Source organism: Epinephelus moara, chromosome 11, assembly GCF_006386435.1.
Source record: "Epinephelus moara isolate mb chromosome 11, YSFRI_EMoa_1.0, whole genome shotgun sequence".
Classification (NCBI taxonomy): Eukaryota; Metazoa; Chordata; class Actinopteri; order Perciformes; family Serranidae; genus Epinephelus; species Epinephelus moara.
The window spans coordinates 26,724,296-26,739,598 of NC_065516.1; the positions used below are offsets into that span (position 1 = coordinate 26,724,296).

The 15,303-nt window shown below is 41.4% G+C and overlaps 2 protein-coding genes across 6 annotated transcripts in view; both read right to left on the reverse strand.

The window, feature by feature from the left end:
- The window catches only part of phldb2b (pleckstrin homology-like domain, family B, member 2b), a 40,841-nt gene extending 39,961 nt beyond the window's left edge, over positions 1 to 880 (reverse strand). For 2 of the 3 annotated variants that reach the window (XM_050056424.1, XM_050056421.1), the window contains exon 1: positions 584 to 880. In XM_050056424.1, the coding sequence (XP_049912381.1) occupies positions 584 to 616 (33 nt within the window). In that variant the 5' untranslated portion in view covers positions 617 to 880. The remainder of the gene's footprint in view (positions 1 to 583) is intronic. The other variant, XM_050056423.1, reaches the window with a different exon arrangement.
- Positions 881 to 3,814: 2,934 nt separating this feature from the next.
- On the reverse strand, positions 3,815 to 15,262 carry plcxd2 (phosphatidylinositol-specific phospholipase C, X domain containing 2). Of its 3 annotated transcripts, XM_050056876.1 has the most exons (9): positions 15,205 to 15,262; positions 15,054 to 15,124; positions 13,011 to 13,147; positions 12,727 to 12,846; positions 12,293 to 12,346; positions 12,037 to 12,192; positions 10,097 to 10,207; positions 9,773 to 9,903; positions 3,815 to 7,933 (listed from the first exon to the last, which is right to left on the reverse strand). In XM_050056876.1, the coding sequence occupies exons 1-9, from the start codon at positions 15,255 to 15,257 to the stop codon at positions 7,774 to 7,776; spliced, it is 993 nt and encodes a 330-aa protein (XP_049912833.1). In that variant the 5' UTR covers positions 15,258 to 15,262; the 3' UTR covers positions 3,815 to 7,773. The 3 variants fall into 3 exon arrangements, with proteins under 3 accessions (XP_049912833.1, XP_049912836.1, XP_049912835.1); XM_050056879.1 differs by having other exon boundaries at positions 15,054 to 15,223; XM_050056878.1 differs by lacking the exons at positions 15,054 to 15,124; positions 15,205 to 15,262 and adding an exon at positions 13,316 to 13,764.
- Positions 15,263 to 15,303: the final 41 nt, after the last annotated feature.

Here is a 15,303-nt window from a genome sequence, read left to right on the forward strand (position 1 = left end):
AGACTTCTGACTTCTTCCTTAAATGTGTTGGTTGATTCCCATGTTAGGCCACTAGACTAGAGTGCCATGGACTGCTTCACTGTGTCAGATGTGGGATGAGGCTCTTATTCATACACTAACATACAATATCATAATCAGTCAAAACACTGATCTGATTTGTCCTCTTAACATCCCTGTGGTACTCACATGGTGTTGTTTTATAGTGGGCAATGTCAGAATTACAGAATAACGCATAGGCCCTTTTTAATGTGTTTATCTTCAGTAGGATCACTTAATACACATAAAGGCTACTGTGTTAATGGGACTTTTAATCAGTAGCGCAGAAACCAACAAAACTTTCATTGTATTTTATTTGCTGAGAACAAAAATCCGGAATTAAAGTCGGATAAGATTTGGCTTATCGTTACACAGCTCACTTAAGAAACAAACACTGTAAAGAACTCCCGGAGCTGGGGATTAAACATCAGTAGCTGTTGAAACACCATGAAAGACTTCCATTAAACGTTCTAATTTAGAAACACGCATTTGAGTCATATAAGAAATTGGCTTTCTGATATTTTCCCCTCATAAAAACAGCGCTTACCATGATTGAAGCGGGACTGGCCACTTCTGTCATCGTGCAGCGAAGGGCGCAATTACGCAACTGCTCCAAGATCCCGAAAATATCCTGTCACTTGTTGATCACAGTCTCTTTCTTGACAGTGAATACATTCCCTGCGCGGCATCAGCAGCCTGTGTGAGATACTTTCAATCCTCCGTTACCTTCTCACACACACACGAACACACTCTCCAAATGTACACAAACGTAAAAAAAGCCGGCGGCTTCAGCCAATTGCGACGTGTGGAAGAATGCAGCAACAGCTGGAAGTGGAAGCAGGAGAGGGAACAAGGGGAGGGAGTTTCTCTCCTCTCTCCCTCCCTCTCTGTCTCTCTCTACCACACTGACACACACACACACAGATCATAATGTGCAGGTGTTAACAGACCACCTCCACCTGACCTCTAATTCTCACTGACTCAAAGGGAGAAGCCTCTAGGCTGACACAGAGGAGGAGAAAAGGGGAGAGAAGGAAAAAAGACAAGGACAAAGAGGCAGAGAGCATTCTTTCAGACCCACTTGGCAGTAATGATAAGAAACCACGATAAAGCATGTTTAGCTAATGATATTACAGCAGGAATGCAGTCTAGTCTCCCTTCACATGACACACTGCAGCCCCAATACGCAGGTTTTGATTCATTCAGTCAGTGGAGACAGGTCCAGACTGGTGCACAAACAAACTGACACAATGCATGTCATGCAACACTTGCAGTGAGTGATAAAGGTTGAGAAATGTAAGTATTTACATTCCTTTGAGAGAAAAACCCCATAACACCATTCAAAGGATCTGTAATGTGTGTAATAGGCCTGTTACAAAATATATAGCCTATCTGTATGAACACAGGATGGGTTAAGGCAGTGAAGTAACCTACAGTACACATTCAACCCAAACAAAAAATCCAAAGATTCCCAAGGATGGAAAATTATAATTTCTCCAGTTACACTTAAATGTTCAGTGGGCAGGCTACCGCTAAACTTGAAAATACAATTACTGAAATCAACAGGCCTATATTTAGGACAGGCCTTTAATTCCTCTCACACAAAGCTGTTGCTCAACAAAGATGGGAAATACAATCAAATTGTTTATTGATACCAGTATGAATATTAGTTGTTTAAAAATTAGGCTTCAGATAATATATCAATTATGAGTCATTCATTTGATCTAGCTCCGACAGACACTTGATCTGAGGACCTATACAGACTAAAGGAATACGAATAACTTACTGGGTAACTGAGGAATGGACACATAATTTGAGGCAGCCAACAACCTGATTTTATACATCTGAAGAAAAATGAGCTGCTTGGCAACCAGACAAGGCCTCTAATTGAGACAGGCCTTTATTTCTTAAAATGTGTAGCCACACTGGGCTAGTAAAAAGGACTGGGCGTTTAATTCAAGTTTTACGGTAATTTTTACCAGGAAAAGTTTTTGTCATATTCATTTAAACTATCACTATATCCTGGCAGTAGTACATGAGACACACAAGCCATGGAAAAAAATCAGCTTCCTCCTTCTGCTCCTGATGGCATTTGCAGGAATCAACCAGTCGGGAGCCAAAAGGAGTCTTGAACGTAGCTGTCAATCACTGCTCCCCACACAGCAAAGACAAGTAAACAAGAAAAGTCTGTTAACATAAAGCAGGCTAAAAACAAAGACTTAAACTGAGCCTGAGATAAAAAGAGTAAATATTGGAGCAGCTTTGCCAAGGTAAAGGGAGAGCCATGGGACTTAAAAGGATTCGAAACTAATGTCAGCTCAGACTTGGTTTAACTGTTTCGTCTTTGCTTGCTTTTCATTGTCAGTCTTCTTCTGTTGACATGTCTTTGCCGTGTACGCTGTTGGCAAAGAAAGCACAGGCAGTTTTTTAATCGCTAGTGGTTGTTTCTCAGCCACGGTGTTGGGCATGCTGAAAATATTGAGCATGTGCGGTGTAGACAAGCAGTGATTGACACTGTGTTACAGCTCTGATTGGTTGTTTCATTCAGAGGTGGTGGATTCTTGCAAATGTCATTAGGTGCACTCAGAGGAGCAAGAGGGACCGGATTTTTTTGAAGATGATCTGTCTCATGTACTACTGTCAGGATGTAGACAGAATTGTTTTCATTTTTAAAAAAAGTTATCTCCTGAACCTTTAAAACATTTACGGTAAAACTGAAGTGGCTTTTAATTCCACTGCACTTAGCCTTTATATTGCTGAGGGATAAGTTCATTACTTAATTATACGCTGTCTGATATGACCACACTAATTTGCCCAAGACAGGGGGTGCAGATGATGAACAAAGTTTGTTGGCTGTTTCGACAAAATTATATAGGAAAAGAATGTGCAAACAGTTTCTTAATTTTCATCATGAAAACACATATTCTAGAACTTAATGCAAAAAGTTAATTTATCATTAAATGTCTGGTCTGTCCGATGCCGCATAAGAAACTGTTGGTATTTAAGCCGTGGCTGGCTGCTCTTTGCAAAAGCTATGTTCACCATCTGAAAAATCTCAGCTACATGTACGGTCATGCATCAGTCTGAAGACACCATGCAGGAGATGCCAGTAGTTCTGTATCAGAGGTAGTTAATTTTATTTGGCAGAGGTTCGTGCATTCTCCACAGTTCATAGCAGAGGTTACATAAAACAACAACACGCATTGTGCAAAACTATAAGACAACCTTAGTCATGCAGAATGCTGTTTAGGCTATGCACGCCAACCACAACTAAAGCGTAATGCATGGTGTGCTCTCATGGCTGGAAAATGATAAATGTTGTCTTGAAAGTGGTCCTCTGGTTAGGACTGAGGCCAAGGAGGGTTTGCCTGCACACACGTACACACACAAAAGCACAAACACACACACATGCATATCCATGGCAGCAGGATTATCTTATCTCCCAGGCACCGCAAGGATCTCTTTGTGGATAAACAGGAAGAGAGCTCGTGCACCCGGCCCTGCTCCACTTTCTCCATTGCTCCTCAGTTTTCCTTGACACCCAGTATGTGAAGAGATCTACTTTATCAATAAAGGTTTTGAACTCATAGACGCACATATCCTTAAAAGTGTGACTCTTCAAATTACATAAAGTTCACAAACCTGACTGTCCTCACAAGGATAAAGGAGAGAAAAAGGGGAGGACATGCATTATAGGCCAGACCCAGAGTGGAATAAGTTTATTGGAAAAAAAGCACTGTCCATTACATTTGTTTTTCTCATTACTGTTAACCAACACCAGAAATGTGCCTCCATGTGGCACCATGTCATGTGGGCTTTTGTGGTCACTTTAGGCCTTGACTCAACATTAACAGATGCATCGTTTGAGCCAACGGCCTTAAAAAGGCAACAGCTAAATGTTATCAGGATAATTCTCCCTGAAAATGGCCTTACACTTCCTTTTAACTTTCCCTGTCAAGTGTTTCCAGAAGCTTTAAAGCTATTATGCTTTCCATGGTCGCTTGCTAGCATGAGAGCTGCTCAGCATTCCCAATGACATCATCCCGGAGCCCGTGGGTTCGAGAGGGTTTGAACGTTTGATAGCATTCCCAAGTGAATTCCACAACTCCCATGTGATCCCAGGAGGCTGAGCAGGAACTCTGGAGCTGTTTGGAGAGGGATTCCACCCGGTGTTAGGACACCTTGCCATGAGAGACCCCTTCATTCAGACAAATCGCACATCTTTATCTACCTCACAAAAAGCCTGTGAAACAGTATCTGAACTATTTACGACCAGTACTCTGACTATCTCAGGGATGATCATCCATGCAGGTCTCTGAGGTGTTGTGTGGGTAAAACTATTCAAACCACATGCTTTTAATAACATCTTAATGACAGATAAATGGATGACATCAACACTGTTTGTGGCAAAGGGTGAGCCAGGTGCATTTTCATCTGTTTGCAGTGGTCTGGTGCTGTGCCTCTACACGTTTTGTCAAGTCTTTCTCTCTCGTTACTCATCCTACACTTTGTCAGAGGTAGGACAGTCATAAGATACAGTGTCATGTGTTTTTACAGCTGTTTCAATAGTCATCATGGTCTAAAAGAGAGCACTAACAAATCTGTGTGTAATGGATGTTACTGACCTGGTCCATTCGGGTCACTGACATCACTTCACATATAGCAGTGGTTAAATGCCTTAAACTCTGTTTACTCACAGTGTATACGCAGGGTTAATCACTTTTTTTAAGCCAACGCAAATGGCTTTCCAAGAATAGTTAGACATCTTTATTTAACACAAACACACCATGTAACCAAAGCAACCAACTGCCACTGAAATGCCAAAAACCATCTCATTAAATACTGGAAACTGACCGTGTTTTTGACTGTGATGAAGTCAAGTGTGGTGCGGATCAGGGAGGGGGCTGAAGTGTTGAATTTAGCGAGACAGAAATGAGGCGATAGGGCACAAGGGTCATAAAAGCCAAGTGTTGTTGCAGATCTACTTAGACTGCGGTGCCCAAAATAGTTTTAGGGAGCTGTGTGCCAATGTTTGCTCCACTTTGGGTACAGACTGTTTGTAGAGGAACAGAATCTTGGTCTGCAAACACATGCACACAGGCACAAATGCAGTGTTATGACTTTAGGACTTTATTAACACCTGGAAGTAAATGCTTGAGTTGCTGTCTTCTCCTTTGAAACCTAGGAAGCCAGCAGGGATACAGAGGACTGAGCGAGAGAGAGAGAGAGAGAGAGAGAGGACCAATCCAAACAACAAAGGAATGCTCTCCATCAGCCGGAGCTGCTGCGCTCCGCTCTCCCACTTGCCTGCCGTGGTATGTGTAATTACTCCACAATTAAAGTGCCTGTGCTTGTGACTGTGTGTGTTTGTGTGTGCGTGAGCCTCGCAGCACTTGGTGACCACGCTCAGCCATGTCAACAATGTGGCCTGGACAGAAGAGCCAATTTCACACAAGTGAGTCAGGGAGTGAAAAAAGACGGGCAGAGTTGATACGAAAAGAAAACATTTTACTTTCCTGTTAGACGATGCTGCTGCTGCTGAAGAGAGACACACAGCTGTTCAGATTTCTCTTTCTGCATCCTCCATTTTTTTATGATCCCAGCTGAACCTCCTCTTACTTTCTTCTCCTTCTACTTTCTTTCTAACTGCCTCTGCTTTATAAATCACTTGCGTCTTCTTCTGAAATCCTTCTTCTCCTCCTCTCATTCCCTACTCTGACCACAGGAATGCTGGGTGACTGTCACTGCAGTACTGTCCATGTCATGCATAGTAATCACTGGGCCCACAAGGCACACACACAAACACAGCAACAAACACAAAACATTTCAGACTACAGTATGTTGGCGTTTTTCTTTCCTTGCTATTTCTACATGTATATAAGCCTTGTTTTATGGAGCCCAACACAGACTTGACACATGCTGGACATGATATACTGTAAATGCCTGTCTATGCATTTCCCCTACATACTTTTACAGTCCCAGCCAGGAAATTGTTTCTATTTCTGCATGTCTAGTAAAACAATGACATGGAAAAAAACATACTGACAAACAAACATTTATAGCTGTGCATATATATGGGTTTACATGTTTTATGAGCATAGTGGCACAAGTTCTACATATATTTGGCTTTCCCTCTGCAGTTCCCCCCTAAAGGTGCCACCGTTTGTATGTCTAGTTAAACTTTACAGCCCAACAATATGTACTGAGAGTGTTGGCACAGTGGGCATCGTTTCACAACACATGGCAATGCTTAAAATGGAAACATAAAATGCTGCTAAGAATGCAAAACATGCTACCTGTACTTCTCATTATGGGAAAAACACCAAGCGCGTCGTTAAAAACTCAGCTACAGCTCTCTGGCCAAGTGTTTACAATTACTGATGCTATGTAAAAAAGATTCCACTGCCATGATGTCGGGCATTTTCTTTCACAATTTTTTAACATAATGTTGGATGTATTAGTAGCCTGTAAACAAAATGTTTGTCCTTATTGCATTTTATAAACCCTTTGAAACCTGGAGCAATATTACTTTTCTTGTGCTGCTTTCAGATGCCTTTGAACCCTGTGCTAATTGGCAAATTATTCTCAAAAACATGGGGAAAAAGGCAATAAGCAACTTAGTAAGAAGTGTCCCATAAATTGCAAAAAAAAAATAGATTTAGAAAATTATTTTTTTAAAAATGGGGGAAAATTATATTTAGAATTATTATTATTATTACATACTTAAAAGTATGGTACAGAATTATTATGATAATTTAAGCAATTTTTAAGGTCATGTCCTTGTTTGTTTGTTTTTAACATTTTTTTTCCTAATTTTCTTTCTTTTTTTTAAATTTTCTCTTTTTACTAATTTTCGGGGGAATTTTTTTGGGTCATTTCTTTTTTCGTTGCTCATTGCCTTCTTCCCATATTTTTGAAAGAAATCAAGCCAATTTGCTCAGGTTTCAAAGGGTTAAAATACCTGAAGTTCTGATGCAGTCATAACTTAAATATCTATACATACAAAAAAAATCAAAATAATCATGTAATATCGGATTAGGGCTTCCCCCTTGGCAAAAACGAATCTGTGATGTGGTCGGAACATTTCAAAGAATGACAGCTATTGTAATGTTTAAGATCTTGGAACCGTATAAGTGATATCTCTGAGTCATATGATCCTTGTCCAGGTCACAGCTTCCTGTGAGTCTCTTTCGTCATGGTGACCTTGCTGCTCCGCCATTTGATAGTACCAGTGTGGTATATTTCCATTATTTCCCCCAAAAGGAAACGCAGGAAGATTAATCCAGACATGAAGCCAGAGCTGTGGTATGACAGGATGATGGTAAAAATGCCACTGGGCATGCTCTGTGATCTGAGCACCAGCTTCTTTCCCTCTTTTGGACTTTGTGTGCATGATATTGGGGGCTGAGAGAGTCGGCTGCATCCAAAGCAGTGACGTTCAAAATTCCAAAAAGTTCAAAGGTTTTATGTCATTCAAGGGCCATTCAAGGGTCCCTGGATCACACAGTATCTATCTATGTGTGTCCTTGAGCAAGACAGCTAAAGAAAGAGCCATTTTCTAGCTGATGAAAAAAATTCTTATTAAAGTCACCAAGCAAAATAATACATTATTATTTAAAGTTATTTCATAGCATTATGTAAGTATTATCCAACAATGGTGGAGGAATCTGACCTTTGACCTGCGACCTCCACCACTCTGTGGGTCAGCGCACATTTGTCCTGTTGTGCAAACATATGTCATCTTGGTTTGCGGCCCTGTTCAGACAACAGCAGGTTGTTGAGCTTGATGACTATGTTGGCAAAGTCAGTGAGCTCCACAAAGTCAGAGGTGATGATGTTTACCCCGTCCACCCCCGGCCTCTGAGCCTCAACCCAGGAAATGATGGTCGGCAGGTTTCTAGAGCCACAAAAGGAGAAGGTATGTATTAGAGGGGAGACAGTTACACCGATTTTTGTTACACCAAACATGCTGTCACTTCAATTTCAATTTAAACTCATACCCCGACCTTGCGACTCAGATTATCTCGAGCCAAGTTTCTGCCTCTCTGAGATTTATTGTTATGTCTATCACGTTGCCAAACTCTAATCAGTTGTTCCTTGGCTGACTTTCTATCTGTCCACCAAATTCCATAAACAGCCACTGATAAGGTTTGGAGATTCAGTATCTTGATGTTGGAGAAAGTGGACCTAATGGAAAAACAGTTAAAGGGAGTGATGTTTGTGTCTGTCTGTCTGTCTGTCAGTGAGAGACTACTTTGCCACTATTGTCTGAAAATCATTGCTTTGCATTCAAACACATTCTGTTTTGGTTCTTGGCAAAGCAATGACACACACACAGGCACACAAACACATGGCATGTCTCTGTAACTGTATCTTTCCAACACCCTTAAATTCTCCACTATGTCTGAACCGCCAGCAGAACAAAACCAGGAAGTCAGAATGTTTATCCAGTGGCGATAAACAATCCCATTTCCTCGGAAGTGCAAAATTAGGCCGCCTCCTGTCTCGCCAGAGAGTCAGTTCAAGAGTTTTATACCCTGGCATCAGTGGCAGTTTCTCTCAGATTTGCGGGTATGGTGGGTATGTACTCTAAGTCAGGATTTCCGCTGTCATTTCCACTCAAAGCTTCGGCTCCACGAGCTGGGTGACTGCTGAAGTTTGTGCAAATAATCTAGTCCTTGCTTAGGAAATAAGGTCTCTTATCTGAGAGATGAAATGTGTTTCTGTTTGATCCTCTATGGTTTGGAAATGGATAAAGAGGATTAGAGCTTATCCTTAGTGAAATAAACCAGTGACGTGAAAGAAAATTGTAACAGAGAAGTCACACTTAGAAATGTAAGCTCAGACTTTTCCTAGTGGTAGTCAATCTGTTATAAGTGGATGAAACATTCAAATTTGTTTCACTACTGCACTACATCCTCCATCAGAGGGTGTGGTGTGTAGTAGATACACTCATATTCCCAAAACAGCTGTGCCAATCACAGTAAAGCTTGACAACAATAGCTCCACAAATGGAAAGACGCTTTTTCAGGAGATCATATTGTTGTCTGGATGATGTAGCGCAGCACCGTGTGAACACACAACACCACAAGTCTGCAGCCAGAAGCAGATACTGTGGGTTTTTATTCATCTAATTTGTACTATGACAATAGAAATAATTATTTTTAAAATGCTGATGAAGCTGTTTCTATATGACGGCATCTATTAATGGTCACATCAAACTGTTAAATGTGACACAACAGCGTTCGCACAGATCAAGAACAGAACATGAAACGCCGCTTTTGCAAAAAGAAAGTGTGAAAGTCAGTAATAACACAGTCATCTATTGGTTGTAGTGTGTTTCATTTAAATGAGCTCTTTACATTTTTGCATTTTTCTGTTACTGTGCATTTGCTCTAAGTATCTAGTTTGCTCTTGTTCATAATGCCATTTTCAAGCACGTGCAAAGATGACAATCCGTTGTTGCATGCATGAACTGTACTGCCCTCTACTGGCCACAGACTTACATAGTTAAATGGAGATGACTACAAGAAGAGGATAAGGCTCACAGATGCCTGAGCACATACACACTCACACACTTGGGCTCAATTGCTAAATCTTAGACATGTGTTTGAAAGTTAATTCTAAGTAAAAACTGAAGTATCAAAACTATAATTAATGTATATCACATCCTCAATGTTCCACCACACCTCACTCAGTCACAACCTTCTAAAAACACCCAAACTCAGTTACTGACTTCTCCACCAGGTAGTTGCGCAGCCCCCAGACCAGGCCCTTGGCCACGGTGTTAACCCTGGGTGTGAGGATGGCCTGAGACACATGGAAGGAGCCCTGCTTGGCCCTTTCTTTCAGCGTAGTTTCCAGGAACTAGAGGAGAGAATGTCAAACACAAGCAGTTTAAACACAACATATCTAATCCGTATCACCTCCTAATGTGAGATAGAGGTCTAAACTGCTGACTTGTTAGCTTGAATCCTCCATCTCGTGCAGGTATCTGCACTGATTTACCACTGAATGTATGAATGACACAAGTACATATGGGGCGTTGTTGTTTTTTGACCTGTGTGAGTTTGTCGGGTTCGGTGGTGTTCGCCCAGGGAGCAGGGATCTTGTTGCCAGGCCACATGACAGGGATGCCCTGAGCTGATGGATGATGGTAGAACACAATCACCTGAGGAGACAAGTAAATCAAAGACAGTGAGTAGAAAAGTTTAAAGACTGCACAGATGAGGTATATCTCATATAACATGAGGTAACACTCAGATAGTCCCATGTTGACAGTCAAGTAGATATCAGGTCCAGCCCTGCACACAGAAATGGCTGGGCCCCTGAAAAGGTCCAGTACGTTTTGTTTTTACCCTGCAACAGTGGAAAAAGAAGAAGAAGGAGAAAAAGTAGAAGAAGAAGAAGAAGAAGAAGAAGAAGAGGAAGAAGAAGAAGCAGCAGCAGCAAAGACTCATACCATTTGGATGCCGGTACAGCAAATTAAATTTCATTACTTATATTTAGGATGAACATGATTATTGCTGGCTCATTTTTACCCCCTTATGAGCAACATATGAAAATTATTTTAATTGTCCTATGTCCTATTTCTTCAGCTACATGCACTAACATGACAATATTTTCAACCTAGACCCCAAAGTTACTGTATAATAATGAGTAGCCCTGCATCTACAGTAATATCTAAACACTTGTACAGCCGCACATTATGGGCATCTGAGATAAAACTCATCTGCATCAGAGTTTAACATTCCAATAAAGTAGTTGTGACCATCATAAAAACACATCTGACTAGTCCACTGTTCACCACAGTGATTTAGCAGTGGAATAATAAGACAACTGATGAGGTGTCTTCTCTATAACATGTTCAACAACATAGTTAGCTGGTAATTGTGCAGATCTCTCCTCCTCTACTGTCTCTCCTCTGTCAGCTCTGCACTCTCTCCCTCTCCTTCTCCTTTGCCAACTAAGCCAGTCACAGATTAGGGTCATAGGAGCAGGAGTTAAACTGATAGTATGTATGAGACACAGACATGCACACAGAACCGTGCCGGCCCAGTCGCAAAAATAAAATGTTTACGCACCTTGTATGTTTCTGCAAACCAAGGGTACGTTACATTTGTACATCAGACGCATGACGATGTTCAGTTGGCATGTATATGAGCTGAGTTGCTCATCAGGAGGAGGAGGAGGAGGAGGAGGAGGAGGAGGAGGAGAGGATGGTGGATGGGGTGACACCTGCCAAGCAGCCGACAGAACATGTCCAGCTGTGTTTGTAGCCACAAAAGCGGGTGTTTCTTTTTTTTTTAAAAGACAATTCAGGACATGTCCAGCTGTGCTTGTAGTGACCACAATGGGTATTTTAAACCAAAACATGTTTTCCTTCAACTAACCAAGTGTTTTTGTGCCTGAATCTAACCACACATTAGCCTCAGCTATGTCACAACATACTGTAAAATTTCATATTGAAAAATATAGAAACGTAAAGTTACATGAAACGTACAAATGCAACATATTGGTGGTTTGCAGAGACGTACAGTGCCAACATTTGGGGACTCTGGGGATTGAGTTGAGCGTGCAGATATAAAATGAATCACACCTTAATCAGGAAGACCACACATACACACACAGATGCATGTCCACATGGAGCTTCTGGTGACAGTCCAAATATAAAACTATTTGAATGTATAAAAAGAAGAGAATGAAGACAGTGTGAGATGAGGAAATTGAAAAAGAAATGTAGGGCGAGCCAACACAAAAAGAAGAGTGTGAACAAAGGATAAAAGCTAAATACACTGAAAGAAGAAAGGTGGTGTGGATGATGGAACAAGTGTTAATGGGATGACACTGACCACTAATTGCAGCAGGGGATTACCTGACCACAGGGGTTAAGTGGACTGTCCAGTAAACACACACCTCCATGTTGCTTTTACTTGTACATGTGTATGAGCTCTAAGTGGTCTGAGATCACTGGAGTCAATCGATGCACTCTGATCTCACCTGATGTTTCTTCTGCCAGAGGTAGTCCAGAGTGATGCTCTCCACTGCACAGTTGTGACACAGCTTGCTGCCAAACACTTCCTGGAGCATGTTGATGAGGTACACATGATGCTCTGGGCCCATTGCGTAGTAGTGGTTAAAGTCTAGAAACACTACCTACATCAACCAAGCATCAAAATCAAAAATTAGTAGGCAAACTCTATCTGTCTATGGTCATGCTTTTGTATTTGTGTTTAATTTAAATCATATTTCTCACCTCTTTCCTGTGCCTGCTCAAGAAGGAGTTAATTTCTAGCAAGCCATCGCACACCTGTGGGCGAGAGAAGAGTGAAAGGTCGGGGGTCATTTGCTGCATCAAACCTAAAGGTCTGATGGTGACGCACTACTGGTAGCAAAACACTGAGTCATAAAGGGGACAGGTCAGATTTCAGGAGAGGGATGTTTACACCTAAACTCACAACCTTTGATCCCTGTCCAAGGCCATCTCCATCGCACTGCTAACAACATCAGCTGGAAACTAGAACACAACACTAGCAGAACACATTCAATGTCCGTGCTGTTGTATAATGTTGAAGGACAAAAGTGGAACGTGACAGATGATATAAAACATATCTAATCACAATAAGGGAGGACACAGAGGCAGACACAACAGCCACAATGATGTCTGTACATATTTACTCCACTGCTCACCTTGTGGCCAAACAGGCCGTGGATGAAGTAGATCTCATTCCCAGCCTCGCCCGGTTTGGAGGAGACCCTGAGATCAAAGTAGCGAATTCCTGCATCCAGCTGCTCTTTAAATGTCAGATTCTGGGAATACAGACATTATATATTACATGATGCATAACTACTGGCTACACAAACCAACACATCTGGTATTCTATAAAACATACAGAAACTCTGCCCAAAATATCACAACATAAGTCATCTGCAAGCTGCCAGGCTCCACAGATGGTTAGATGTGAACTCAGTACCTGGGTCATGGACCACTTCACCATGACTTTCTTAGCTATGACGCTGAACATGGTGGCGAGGTATTTCACATATGCCTTCTGGTCGGGTCCCACAGGAGCATGCACATCCACCCAGTAGGTGAAAGAATCATGAGACCCTGGAAATGACAAATGAAGATCCAAAAGAACAATTAATAGATCATATTCAAGTCAGACTTGCAGCTGTGTTGTCACCCTTCCAGAGTTGACAGTGCTATCAATCCAGGTGTGGTGTAGGCTACAGATGGACGCAAAGAACCAAACCTCTTTACGCACGACAGTCTCACCTGGCACTGCAATGTGCTTGAGGGGCATGGCACTGAGCTTGGGGGGCAGCGAGCCCATCCAGTCGGCATTAGCATTGCCGATCCCTGCAGGTCGGGTCTTCATGCCACAAACAGGCTTTCAACAACCCCCCCACTCAGGAAACCGCTCTCCGGTGCAGATGCAATCCCGGCGACGGATACCGGTGCGCTCCCATCGGATAAGAACTACAAATTATCATCTTGCAGTGTTACAGTTAATCTACATGTACCACCGGTTCAAAACGCTTCCGACTCCCACCAGTATGAGCCGTGTCCTCGCCCGGTTTGCAGTAGGTTATTTCACGCGTCTCGATGCGCTGTTTTCCGACCGGCTAACCGGGCATCCGTTGAGAAGACCGGCTGCTGGCTAACGACCGCGATAATCCTCTTAGAGCAAAATTCCACTTGTTATCCCCCCTTCTCCTGTTTCTTGGCTTTACCTGCTGTGTGTGTGTGTGTGTGTGTGTGTGTGTGTGTGTGTGTGTGTGGGTGTGAAGACCACCCCTTGCACACACTGAAGCACACATGAGAAAGCTGTCTTAATTTAATTATTTAATCTTAATGTATTGTGGCTCAGAGTCGCGTGGACTGCAATGAATGAATACCTGAGCATTAATCAGCACATACAGATCATCTTATCTGTGACCGGGAGGTGATGAAGATGACACACACGCTCCTAGGCTGCATGAAGTCTGACATCAAAACGTGTGTGTGTTCAGGTGTTAATGATTTGATCTATTCTATTGTATTCCATTCTATTCTATTCAGTTAATCTATTCATTTCTTTTACTGGGCCTGTTGGAAATGTCTTGGAGGCTTGGTCTATCTACTGATCCACACTGACAACATTTAAATAGTCAATTAACATTTTAAACGTGTGTTTGTCTCATCATCACCATACATAAGGCCTATACAGTGTATTGGCAAATGTGAAAAAAAACAACAAAAAACTACACCACAGCTCCATTTAGTGGTGCAACACATGAACTGCCAGTGTGTCCACAGAGGTTGAGCTCTCACTTATGTCACTTTCTTGTCATCCTAAACTTTCGTGTTGTGATTACTGTGGGAAACTAGGGGAGATATTTAGACTTGATATTGAATATTAGTGTACTTTATGTGAATTAGAAGAAAAAAACAATTCGCCATTTCTTTTATAACAATGTATACCAGAATATTTTGGGTGGATGTTTATATATAACTTTATATAAGAAGAAAAATTGGGCAAAGAATACATTATCCCTTGTTTTGAAAGCCACGAGGTGGAAAAATATAGTATTTTTTGTATTGATTTTATTATTGAAAAAATTCCACATCCACAAAAGCAAACAGGTGGACTCAAAACCTCAACAGAATGTGGCATAAAAGGCCTTAAAAATAAAAAGGTTATAAGGACGAACACTGAGCTTGATAAATTCCACATGAAATGAAAGACAGTATTTTGACTTTTACCACTTTTTCATATTTTTCTTATTTATTTTGTTTGTTGTTTTCTCCTGAATTTCTTCTCTGTTTACATGTACCCCTGGCATGTCCAGTTGTTGTGCATATAATGTTACTGTAGGCTATGTATTGATATTCCTTAAATAAAAATATAATAAATAAATAAATAAATAAAATAAAATAAAATAAATAATAACGATAAAACCGGAAACTTGGAACACTGCCTTTTTCAGTTTTAAGCAGCTACGGTTTTGGAACAAAACTAAAAAATACTCACCGGCAGCTTTGGTTGTCGCCATTTGTAGTTCAAATAATTTTGCCAGTTTGTTAGGGTGTTGAAACGTTAGCCTGATAGAGTCAAAATGTTTTAGGGACACCGTAAAACACTAAAATACTACATGGCATATAAATATCAATTAGTTAATTACATTTTCAGCCGTTGTTGAATGTGTTTTTTCACTTCCGCACTCCCACAAAGCATTGCGCCCGCACGCGCCACCGCTCGTCACCTGGCAACTCAGCAAGCG

Excerpts from the sequence above, each read along its gene's own strand:
- plcxd2 (XM_050056876.1), bottom strand. The coding sequence starts at position 15,257 with ATGCTTTGTGGGAGTGCGGAAGTGAAAAAACACATTCAACAACGGCTG. Across the intron at positions 13,148-15,053 it reads GGCGACAACCAAAGCTGCCG|GGTCTCATGATTCTTTCACC; the intron begins GTGAGTATTTTT and ends TGTCATTTCCAG. Across the intron at positions 9,904-10,096 it reads AACCCGACAAACTCACACAG|TTCCTGGAAACTACGCTGAA; the intron begins GTCAAAAAACAA and ends TCTCTCCTCTAG.